The following is a 13,338-nucleotide window of genomic DNA, read 5'->3' as shown; positions in this document are numbered from 1 at the left end:
AAGTTTCTGCATTGTGTATCCAAGAGGTGACTTCAGGAAAGAGTTTGTTACTTGCTTACAATTTTTTCATAATTTCTTAAATGAAATTTCCGTATTGTGTATCCAAGAGTTGACTTCAAGAAAGAAATTGTTACTTACTGAGAATTTCTTCATAATTTCTTGAATTAAATCTCTACGTCGTATTTCTAAGTCGTGAAAACAATTAAGAGTTTGTTACTTACTTAGAATTTTGTCATAATTTCTTGAACGAAATGATAAAGCGAAAAAAAAAGTTACTTACTTGCGATTTTTTCATAATTTATTGAATGAAGTATCTGTACTGTATATCCAAGAGGTGAAATCAAAAAAAAGAGTTTGTTACTTACAAATATTTTCATAATTTCTTGAATGAAATTTCCGTATTGTGTATCCAAGAGTTGACTTCAAGAAAGAAATTGTTACTTACTGAGAATTTCTTCATAATTTCTTGAATTAAATTTCTTCTTCGTATATCTAAGTCGTGAAAACAATTAAGAGTTTGTTACTTACTTAGAATTTTTTCTTAATTTCTTGAACGAAATGTCTTTTCGTTTATCCAGCAGGTGAATTCAAGAAAGAATTTGCTACTTACTTACAATTTCTTCATAATTTCTTTAATGAAATTTCTGTATTCTTAATCCAAGAGGTGACTTCAAGAAAGAATTTGTTACTTACTTACAATTTTTTCATAGTTTCTTACATTAAGTTTCTGCATTGTGTATCCAAGAGGTGACTTCAGGAAAGAGTTTGTTACTTGATTACAATTTTTACATAATTTCTTAAATGAAATTTCCGTATTGTGTATCCAAGAGTTGACTTCAAGAAAGAAATTGTTACTTACAGAGAATTTTTTCATAATTTCTTGAATTAAATTTCTACATCGTGTATCTAAGTAATGAAACTCTTGAATGAAATTTCCATATTGTATATCCAAGAGTTGAGTTCAAGAAAGAAATTGTTAAATACTGAGAATTTTCTCATAATTTCTTGAATTAAATTTCTATATCGTTTATCTAAGTGAAAATTGTTTGTGATAAAGATAAAAGAAAGTTACTTACTTGTGATTTTGTCATAATTTCTTGAATGAAGTATCTGTACTGTATATCCAAGAGGTGAAATCAAAAAAGAGTTTTTTACTTACTTACAAATATTTTCATAATTTCTTGAACGAAATTTCGTATTGTGTATCCAAGAGTTGACTTCAAGAAAGAAATTGTTACTTACTGAGAATTTCTTCATAATTTCTTGAATTAAATTTCTACATCTTATATCTAAGTCGTGAAAACAATTAAGAGTTTGTATCAAAGAGTTGACTTCAAGAAATAATTTGTTACTTACTTACTTACATTTTTTATAGAGTTTCTTAAATGAAGTTTCTGCATTGTGTACCCAAGAGGTGACTTCGAGAAAGAGTTTGTTACTTACTATGAATTTTGTCATAATTTCTTGAATGAAATGTCTTTTTTATTTATCCAGGAGGTGAATTCAAAAAAAAATTTGCTACTTACTTACAATTTTTGATAATTTCTTAAATGAAATTTCTGCATTGTGTATCCAAGAGATGACTTCAAGAAAGAGTTTGTTACTTACTTACAATTTTTTTTTCATAATTTCCTTAATTAAATTTCTGTATTGTGTATCAAAGAGGTGAATTCAAGAAAGAGTTTGTTACTTACTTACTTACAATTTTTTCATAATCACATATCCAATAACGGATGTTGATAAATAATTTATTCATTCTGATACCAAGATTTTGTCAATGTTATCCCATGTGTCTGACAATAGATGTATGAAAATTCCTTTTCTTACATCTCCGTCGCTTTATTAGACATTATAAACGTTTGATATGCTAGCTTACTCTAAAAATAATGAACACATAACAATGTAATGCATAATATATTTTTAATGAAATAATGCTATGTAGAATATTAATACAAAAAATATATTATGATACATTATTATTATCAATGATTAACTTTGGACATTTTGAATCTGTTCCATAAAATAGTTCACCATGTTCTCTCTTGATATTATAGCTATTGTCTTCTCTTAGTTCGTAATCAGTAGAATAATAATTATTCCATTTTGAGTCATACACAATTTTTACTGGTGTCTCATCAACAGGCTCAATATGCTTTTCGTCTTTGGTATTATTTGGTTCATTGACTATTTGATCAATGGCAGTAACGTTTGCTGGTGCTTTGTTTTTCATCGATTCATCTTTGTATTCCATAGTGATATTTTCAGACAATGCCCTTTTTATTTTTCTGGCAATTTCACTGTCTATTATCACATTATGTTTACACAGGTAACAGTTTCGGCACGTAGACAAGATATTGTTTACGATATTAGTAGAAGAGCAGGCCTTTCTTTTATTGATCTTCCGTTGAATGCTAATACCCGAAAGGTGACGATTGGATGTATCAGTAGGTAATGTGTTACCTGCAACAGCAGCAAGGAGTTGTCCTTTATCATCAATGATTATTTTTATGTTGGCATTCTCTTTGAGTGCAATCATCTCTGGAGATCTCAATCTCGCATAACCACCAACATAAGAGTTGAATTTTTTCGGTATTCCAAAGAAATTTAATTCCTTACTGTCATGACAATGCATGCATACATTTCCAATAGTGCTACCACCTGTACTTGTTTCAAAGTTTTTTAAATTTTAAAATGTATAAGAATTATTTGTTTAACAGAAATCCTAAATTTTGTTTTTAATGGGTATCAAGTAAAGAAAAACCACACGGAATCAGGCAACAGAGTCTCTCAAACCCCGTAAAGTTATTTTAAGAGATACAAGAACTACTTATTTACAACAAAAATTTCGTTTTTAATTAACACCAAGTAAAGAAAAGCCACACCGAATCAGGAAACAGAGTCTCTCAAATCCCTTAAAGATATTTTAAAAGATACAAGAACTAATTATTTAACACAAAAATTTCGTTTTTAATGGTTATCAAGTAAATAAAAACCACACGGAATCAGGCAAAAGAGTCACTCAAACCCCGTAAAGCTCTTTTAAAAGATACAATAACTACTGATTTAACAAAAAAATTTTTTTTTTAATTTTAAATAAGTAAAGAAAAACCACCCGGAATCAGGCAACAAAGTCTCTCAAACCCCTTAAAGCTCTTTTAAAAGATACAATAACTACTTATTTAAAACAAAAATTTCGTTTTTAATGGGCACCAAGTAAAGAAAAACCACGCGGAATCAGGCAACAGAGTCTCTCAAACCCCTTAAAGCTCTTTTAACATATACAAAAACTACTTATTTAAAACAAAAACTTCGTTTTTAATGAGCACTAAGTAAAGAAAAACCACACGGAATCAGGCAACAGAGTCTCTCAAACCCCTTAAAGATCTTTTAAAAGATACAAAAAATAATTATTTAACAAAAAAACTACTATTTTAATTATAAAAATGTAAATAAAAACCACACTGAATCAGGCAACTGAGTCTCTCAAACCCCTTAAAGCTCTTTTAAAAGATACAAAAACTACTTATTTAACACAAAATACAGGCAAGCAAATAACATGGGAATTCCTATGCACGCAAGCAAATAACTGAGTTATTTTTACGTCACAATTTTCAACTTAAAACCATTCTAATTATAGCATCCCATTCCTCATACTTTAATTACTCGTTACGCTTTCTTAACCATCGGAAGTTTAACCTACGTAAATTAAGTTATAGACAATACTGGTTTAGAAAAACTGGAATAAAATAATTGATACAGTTTCAATTGCACATTACCTTTGAATAGGCAATGTGATTATACCCACCTAACCAGATTACCAGATACCCACCAGAAACCTGTTTGGTACAGGGGCGTAAGCAAATTCCATATGCGGTTACTACTTACATGCGCAGAAAGCGCTATCAATAAACTAAGAAATGTGTGGAGGAATCCAGCATACTCCCTACAGCTCAAGCTCTAGCTTTTCAATAGTAACGTCCTCTCCGTACTAATGTACGGCTGCGAATCTTGGGCGTTGACTAAGCGCTGGAAAACCGTATCCAGAGTTTTGAGAACATCTATCTTCGGCGTATCCTTGGTATCCTGTGGACTGATAAGCTCACTAACGCTCTATACGTGAAAAGACAAAGCAGCCGCTCGTGATCGATAGAATTGTGACTAACCGATGGCAATATTGGGGTCACATGGTGAGGATGGGCGAGGGCCGCCTACCTTACGATGTGTGGTGTTGGGTTCCTTCTGGCATCAGAAGACGTGGGCGACAGAAGACAAAACTAGGGAAATGCCTTGACAAGGACGCTGTGCTTTTGGGATCGTCGCTCAAAGAGCTTTGGTCAAAAGAACAAGGGAGGTCGTCATGGAGAGGCACCGTTGTCATCTTATGCGCCAGCCGACGTGGGAAGACCTAAGTCTAAGTAAGTAAGTAGACGGTTGGGCAACAAGGACTATCTCCTAATCATTGGCTATAATCAACCTAACGATGAACTAGTAGCATCTACACTTTAAAAGTGCAGGTCAAGTGCTTTAACATTCATATTTAACAATTATTTAAAAATTGGATTTGCTCAGCTTCTGAAAGGTATCAAATAGTTCGTGGCAACAAACTGTAAGCAAGGAGCAGCTCGGCTCAATAGCAACCCAAACTCTAAAAAAAACTTTTCTGGTGATTCCAAATATATAAGATTCATTAAGTTCAGTGTTTTGCATCAGAAGCTGCGAGCCTGAGAAAATTTGCCTGATTTTTGAGAAAAGGAGGAAACAACAACGGAAAGTCAAAGAATCCTAATGAAAATCAAACCATCAAAATCAGCGTATCAGAAAACCCTGCTATAGAGGTTTTAAGTTCCAATCTGCAGAAATATGGAATTTTGTAAATTTTTTTTTTGCCGGAAGAAAGATCACAGATGGGAGTTTGTTTATTTTTTTCCCACGGGTAATCGCATCGAATCAATGGTCCTAAAATATCGTGACAGGGCTCATTCAAACAGAAGTTAAAAGTTATAGTCCCCTCAGAAGTGATTAAAGGGATTGGAGGGCAACTAGCCCCCTCCCCCACACGTCTTTTCCTCAAAGTAGTCCAATCAAAATTTTGAGATAGCTAATTTGTTCAGCATAATTGAAAGGTCCAATAACTACGCCTTTGGGGATAACACGACTCCCCCACAGCCCCTGGAGAAATCGCTGTAAGTTATGAAATTTGACAATTGTTTACGTATGGTATTTGTTATTGGGAAGTAAACAGGCCTTTTTTCGGGGAAGATTGGAGAATTTTTGCATGGTGGAAAATTCAACAGAGAATTTTCTGTGGGGGTGATTTTCAGGGGGTGAACTTTCCGGAGGAAATTTGCCAATATTTTTATACGAAATTCTTTCTATTTCTCTTACTTTCTCTTTGCCGACTCCATTGTACATGCAGAGAGGTTCCGAGGTAATTGCCCAGCGAATATTTCCAGCAGGGTCGGGATTACCTGGATAATTTTTTCCTTGTGGGGGGGGGGTCCGAGGGACAAATTGTCTATGGGAAAATATTCGGCGAGAGGAATTCTCCATGGGAGAATTTTCCACGGGAGCAACTTTCCGTTGCGGGGGGGGGGGGGGGTAACCGGCATGAGTTAAAAAACGATGAGAAATTAGTCATTTTTCATTTGAAAGTATGGTAAGAAGTATTTTTCAGGCAGAATCGTCCGAGAAAAATTTTCCGGGGGGGATTTTCAGCGAGAGTCGAATTATCCAGGGGGACTGTCAGGGGAGGGGGTATTTTAAGTGGGAGGAGCTTTCCATGAAGGAATTTTCCATGAGGGGAGGGAATCTTCCATGGAGGGGGAGCCGGCATTATTTGAAAAACGATCAGAAATTAAATTGAAGAATTTTGTTCCAACTGAAAGTAAGGAGCAACACTAAAATTTCCGACGTCACATCCTTACCATGAACTTTGGTCTCAAGTGCCTTAATTCTGACTATCATCGACGTTTTCTCCCTCCCTTTAAAGAAAATCCCCCAACCCTTCCTAATACAAGGCGCAATGCTCTTAGAGCTCCAAATACCCAACTGGACCTCTATCCCCAAATGTTGACCATGAGATACAAAAACTCTTTTGTCCCCTATTTTGTTTCCTATTTTAATAATTGATATAACTTTTCCCCTGACATCTGTTTTATTATTGATCCAATTTTTTGTTTTATGTTTATCACATAACATTTGTTTTGTTATGGTAATTCTGACGTGCTTATGCTAGCTTTTGTGCTATTTTAGCCAATAAATCATATTCTATTCTATTCTATAAAATATGAACAAACAGAAATTAGTAACTACATGAAGGGGGTGGCCTTCCCTCAATACCTCGCTCTTTACGCTACAGTTCGAACTTTTGGGCCAATTCTTTAGGAACGACTCCTGAAACACAAGGGCCGTTTAGTCACAAGAAGCTTCGTTATAAGTGCTAAAAACTTTAGTGTAAAGAGCGAGGTATTGAGTAGGGGCAATCCCTCTCACATACGGTATAATTTCAGTCCATTTTAAGTTTTAATGTTGCTCCTTATATTTCAATTTAAAAACCGATAGTAGATAGATTCAAATGGGAAAAGAAAAAAAATGGATTTCTTCTGTCCCATAGAATTACTGTCTTAAGAAAATTTAATCTTTTAGATCTAAAATATAAGATCGAGATAAGATCTTATAGATCTAGTCTCGTATAATGAACCTGTACATTAAGGTAATATTGTCTAATCCTTCAGGAAGGTGGCTGTCGTTTGCTATTTAAAAAAAGGTCTGTATAGTCTGTTCACATATTGATAAAAATAAAACTTTTTGTTTTACTTTATCTAAAAAAAAATAAAAATCCGCCAATCCCTTTTTGAAATTTTGAATGATCTTTAGGTCTTAATTAATTTAAAAAAGCAAAGTGTTTTGAGGGAAGTAAAGAGCGAAATTCAAACTAAAAACGAACAAAGTTTATTGCTTCAGAGTCTATCTAACATACATCAATAAAACTAGTACAAATAAACCAAATAATTATATTTCCCTATGTTTGTAGGATTATAGAAAACTAGCGCTTTACTGAAAACACAGAAACCAAGTATAAAATACAAGAATGTTGGTTTATTAGTTAAAGGTGACTATGTAGCCTGACAACAATAAAATAATCTATAAAGCTTTTCATAGTCTTACACCAGTTGTGATATCAGTAATTTTCAGTAAACAATTAAAATCATCTTAAAAAAATAAGCATAAAAATAAAAAAAAATTCAATAGTCGCAAAGTCATTGAACAGCATTCAGAAATATTGGATTGATTTATCAGGTTGCATTTTGGTCTCGCCAGCTATAATACCAACAGTGAGTAATATACAATATTAAATTGTAAGAAATACACTTTAGTATAACTCAAAATGAAGATCAAATAAGCCATAATATGAAGTCTGGAAGTCCGGTAATTTCTCTCTATACAACAGAAAATTTCAAGTTCAACTATCAAGATGGTTTCACTTCGAACTTATCTACAAACTAATCATGACATGCCCTTTTCAGAACCAAAACGAGAACCAATCATTGGACTGAACCATTGGGCAGAAGTATTACCAAATTAAACGAAAAGAGAAATTAAGCAATAATGCTAAAATGCTTTTTTTATACTGTAAAAAGTGTCCTTAATCGGTTTGCTTTTACTGTACCAAAACTCCTATATTGTTTTGTGTTTTCAGTAAAATGCTAATCTTTTCTAATCCTACAAATATAGCGAAATATGACTATTTGGTTTATTTGTAATAGTGTTATTAATACATGTTAGATAGACTCTAAAACAATAATTTTTTTTCGTTTAAGTTTAAACTTCACTCTTTACTTCCCTAAAAAAACTTTGTTTTTTTATTAATCTTTGCCCGTTTTAATTTAAATTTAATACAGAAGCAACACTGCAATGATCTTTTCAATTTTTTCGAAGGGGGAAGGCCACCCTCGAATACGGAATAATTTCTGTTCGTTTTAAGATTTAATATCGCTCCTTACTTTCAGTTGAAAAAATTATTTCATTCCCGATCGTTTTTCAAATAATTCCGAGAAATCCATGATACAAAAAAGGGCGTATACAATTTTTTGACGGTGGGCAACCTCGGCAGCTAGGAAAGAGTAAATATTTATCTAAAGAAGATTTTTAAGGTTTTCAAAACCTAAGCAAAATGTTGGTATGCCTAACTTATTTCACTAAACATCCCCTCGTCCTGATAAACACCAAAAAAACATTAGACATACAGGTGTGGAATAGCAAAAACCAAGAAAAAGTTGGAAAGTAATCTGACAACCAGAAAAATATCACAGAAAAAAAAATACAAATAGGTTCTTAGCGCTATGATTTCCTTATATACAATACAAATAGTTTTATTCTGTCTATTAAACAGTAAAAAAAGGAAATAATATGAATAAATAAATATAACAATAAGTAATCCTTTGAAGATACAACTTTGAGAGGTTCTAGAACCATGTGCATACACTTCTCCAATCCCTAAGTGGAAAGGGGTTGGGGATCGGGGCGTAATTTGTTCCAAAAATATTGCAGGGAATAGTTCACAATTCACAAAAAAATTAACAAAAATAGTGAATTAGTTGAAAAATAATCATATACAAGGCACAAAACCACGAGTGAAATGAAAATGCCTGAAAAGAACTGAACCTTTCAGTTCTGTCTGTCAGTTCTGAAAAGAACTGAACCCTTGCCATTCTGATTCAAAGTCTAACGCGCTAGTAACTAAACTACGGAGGCTGATGATCGAATTCAATCTATTTGTTCTTGTAGGACCAAGTTGTGTAACTTACAGCCCTTTTCCCAAAGACTATGGAGAGTTATGTCATCACCAAAAGCATAGTTATTGGACCTTATTCAGCAAATACATTTGTAATTGCTATTATAAAACATGGAGCTAATAAAAGCTTCTATTATGTAGATAATTTCGGAGACCACACTGCCTTTCCATGACAATAAATAAAAGTTCAAATAGGGATAAAATCCTTTTAATAGACAGTGACGATGATAACAGTGATAGAAATTCACAAAAATACTGGATATTTCGGTCACATATGCAGTGACCGTTATCAGTAGTAAAACTAGTTTTATTACTGATGACGGTCACTGCACATGTGACCGAAATATCTAATATTTTTGTGAATTTCCATCACCGTTATTATCATCACTGTCTATTAAAAGGATTTTATCCCTATTTGAACTTTTATTTAAAGCTTCTATTATAAAGAGTGAGAGCATTAAACTATATCTCAAGAAGCTGAACTTTTGCGAACAAGAGTAGGGGAGGGGGTACGTCAAAGAATAGTCATTTGAAATTTCAAGATTCAACTATTTGTTCTTCTATGAATTTCTTCCTCTTAAGAACATTCAATATTTTAAAAATCATTTTGCGAGCCTCAACGTCGGCTGACCGTGTTAAAGAGTACATAATGAATTCTCCCAGCGGACTAATGAGACTTACTAAGGGGGAGTATACGGGAGGGGCTCTTGTAAATCTCCAGTTAAGGGTTTTGGACCATAACTATTTATATTTCCAATCTTTACCACTTTAGAAGTGGCACCAAAAGTGCCATTTTTAGCGCTAAATGGTACTTACGGATGATAGAACTGATAAAAAACCCGTCGATATGAGCAATAGCTTTCAAAATGAGCCATTAAATATATCTTTAAGAAGTTCTGGATGCACACTAGCCCCAGCCCCATAGCCCCAGCCACACTTGCCATTTGGCACTTGCAGATGGTGGAAATTATAAAAAGCACGTAGATGTGAGAAATAGCTTTTGAATGAACCATTAAGAGTCTCTCTATGATGTTCTGGTAACCCGCTAGGCCAGAAAAAAAAAAACGGGAGACAGATCGGTGCTACCGATGCAAAAAAGTGATTTTGTTTCTTGTTTAAGTTTGGGGACTGTGATTTCCCTGTATAAGGTTTTCGACTATGCTGATTCCAATGTTACACATTTAATTTTGCTATCTGACGCCATTTCCAAGGGGTTTCATCCTTTTTTTCGAAATCACCACAAATTTCTTTTCGCAATGAAGTTTTACTTTTCAGACGAACCGAAATAATAGTTAATATTCCTGAATCCGTGTCAGATGGCGATTTTTTTTTACACTGCGCAGTTTTTTTTTCTAAGCACGTTTTTAAACATAGGGTTACTATGGGCTGTTGTTCACTCTTTACTAGGTTGCAGCTACTGCTGCAACCATGGTAACTTAGTGAGTTTTTAGTAGTTTTTGCATTTTTTTTTGTATCATGTTAATAGTAGATTTATTTTAGCAATTTTCTTGTAATTTTTAATCATTTGTTTATCCCGCTTCAGTATTTTCTTTTCCCACTATTTCAAAATGTATTAGTAACTGTTAAAATTAAACACGAACTAGTTTCAAAAGCGGAAAACAGGTACTTTGGGCAAAAAACAAAAAAGAACCGAAACTTTAAAGCTCGAGCCTCCCAAGAAATTTACTATTTTTTTATGACTTAAGCAAAATGGACAGACCACACTGGTAGGACTTGGTTTCTAGTTGCTGTGTTTCCCATCGAGTCCTCTTCAATATTGACCTATTAATTCCTTCTCTCTAGCCGATCTTCGGCGGCACAATTGCTAGCACCACAGCAGACATTGAGGTAAGGCTGGTGATACAGTCAAGGGCATTGAGTCAGAACCAAAAGTAAAAGACAAAGCTGGAAGTATTAGGATAGGATTGAGCTTTTAGGCTTGATTAGCACTCTTAGACCAGAGGCATTGAGGTTAGAAAGGAGGTAGAGAATCAGAGGAAGTGGGTTAGAGAAAGAACTGGAGGCAATGCAAATAATTGGAAACATGGGATCACAATAAAATCCCGCAGGTAGAGCTGGAGAACAAAAATAGCTTTAATACCAACAATTAATAAAATAACTAAATGCATAGCTATAATTAGCAATGTGTCGTTTAGTAAAGATAAAAGCAGTCAAACAAGTTGTGAGTCAATGTTTAAGATAAATGTTAGTCACGAAGGTAAACCACTGGTGGTTTAATCATAGCTGTATGCAAGCCTACTACAATTCTATTTTTTTTTATCCTATATTCAGATTTGTCCTGTGTCTACGCAGAAATTTGCGGCTTACTGAGATTCCGCATAAATAGCGACGAATACCACCCTGTCTTTCTATCATAAACAACAAGTAGAACAATAGAGAAATTTTCTCTAAGACAGTGGAATACAACTTTAAATGAATATTTCGGCCCTATGTCCACAGCACGACACAATAAAAGATATATAAAAGAAACCTACATTAAAATGCGACCTTTAAAACTAAAAATACTTTTAAAACACTTTCAACAGCCCTAGTTTTAGCATTTTAATGTTTCTTTTTTATATTTTTGCTTGTGTTGTGCTGAGGACGGCCCTTGGACATAGGGCCGAAATGTTCATTTAAAGTTATATTCCACTGTCTTTTGGCTGCTCAAGATCTTCCAACAGTCAGTGTCCAAGGAAAAGTGCTTTATAGGACGGAAAGGTGTGGTATAGGGTTTTAGGGATAATTTTTCTGATATTTTGGTCTCGGCAGAAGTGCTCCAAATGCTAAATTAAAATCGACAATGGTATGATTTTCTAAATTTTGTTATAAAATAAACTAACCTCATAGTCAGGGTGTGAAAAACTGACTCCTTCAATAGAGACTTTTAACAAAACCATTCTCGAAGTGTCCTTTTTATTTGCATATTTCTTCTTCAACTTTTCTATTGAGCACTTTGTTGATTCTGTACCTTTTAGCTCAATCAGGCGTGTAGTACCCAAATACTAGAAGCAATAAATACCAAAAGTTAATTCACAATTCAGGACAAGAAATGTTAAAGTTTTGTCACTTTCACTTATGATTTAAAGTTAATCCTGGAAAACTTTGTCATTCACAAGTAACTTCTTGCTTTCTAAATCACCCTAAAGACGAGGGCAACGATGTTTCGTAATTTAGAAAAGATAAGTTTTAGAAAATGATTGTTTGAGTTTATCGTGGATTTAGGGGGAATGAAAGCCATATTTTCGTCAACCTAGTCTCGAACAACAAAATTCTTTCTTTTTCAGAATATTTTCGAAAACAAATATAAACATATTTGCAAATAAAATTATGACATTATAATCTGTAATATCAATTATAATTAGATTACAAAAACAGAATAAAAAATATTATCGATTATACAAAAATTAGATCCTATCATATCAGTAATAAAATAAATATCTGTTTACAATGTCCGATTATTACAGTTAAACCATCCTTGAGCTCCAATACTAACTAAGTAACTCAGTTATGTTGTTTGTTGGCTGTTTTCCTTTTCCTTTTTTTTGAAGATAAAGTTTTATATTTATCACTATCTCTGTCTTTGGTGGTTTTTAATACTGTGAGGTATGTACTGTTTCTTCTTATTTTTCATTTTCTTAGCTCCATATTTTTGTTTTGTAAGACGGGTTTCCAACCAAATAAAAATAACAATTACATGATTAACGAAAAAAGAGGGAAATAAAAGAAATAAGATACTCTAAATATATAATATTGGGTTTCAGGTTAAGAAATTAGATTTATCCGAAGGTCACTGTTAAGATTTGAAAAGAAAAGAAACATAGTGGAAAATAAAAAAATGAGAAATAAAGTCATAAAACTTCAACAAAAGAAAAACCAGAAAAGGCAAGATCTGCTACCTTTATTGATGTTAGAACAAACATATACTTACACGACGGTGTACAAGATATTGCCCAAGGCTAAAGACTAGGTTTGCCTTCATTTGAAGAAAACAACAGATACTCTTTAATGGAATAAAGTAGAAACCATGGTTGGTATTTCAACCCCGTACATCACTGGATCAATTAGTATGATCCAACTTCCAGAAGTTCACCTCGTTTACGATACAAGCTATTAATTTTGAAAAATACAACACTTGTTTTTGCTCGCAAGGAAACTTGAAAAATGTAGTCCTTAAGCTCAAAATTCCCTCATCATTTTTTAAAGTCTTAAATTAGATGCTCCTTTAAAAAAAAAAAATATTTGTCACATAGTTAGATAACTTACACGATATTTTAGTTTTCTGGCTATCCTGGACACACAGTAAACAAAATTAATATAAACTTATACTAACAACAAGTACAGAAAAACACAGCATAGCAAATCCGAAATAATAAATGTTACAAAGCGGGGTAGCTGGGTAGTTTTTTTTTACATTTTTTTTTTAAAGAGAAATTTCAGAACCTCTTTTTGGACCCTCTCAGTACCGGCTAAACGTGCATAATTAGCTTCCGGTGGATATTCTGTATACACAAAACTGCAAATACAATCTACTAAACTTTTCA

The 13,338-nt window shown here is 33.3% G+C and overlaps 1 protein-coding gene across 3 annotated transcripts in view; it reads right to left on the bottom strand.

The window, feature by feature from the left end:
• LOC148955621 (uncharacterized) overlaps positions 1–13,338 on the bottom strand; it is a 222,395-nt gene that overhangs the window by 20,856 nt on the left and 188,201 nt on the right. For all 3 annotated transcript variants that reach the window (XM_089103223.1, XM_089103211.1, XM_089103217.1), the window contains one exon: positions 11,638–11,799. In XM_089103223.1, the coding sequence (XP_088959349.1) occupies positions 11,638–11,799 (162 nt within the window). The remainder of the gene's footprint in view (positions 1–11,637; positions 11,800–13,338) is intronic.

The sequence above is a fragment of the Artemia sp. Qi Xiang Cuo genome, chromosome 2, assembly GCF_049724085.1.
Source record: "Artemia sp. Qi Xiang Cuo chromosome 2, ASM4972408v1, whole genome shotgun sequence".
NCBI classification, from domain to species: domain Eukaryota; kingdom Metazoa; phylum Arthropoda; class Branchiopoda; order Anostraca; family Artemiidae; genus Artemia; species Artemia sp. Qi Xiang Cuo.
This window is presented reverse-complemented; position numbering and strand designations above follow the sequence as displayed.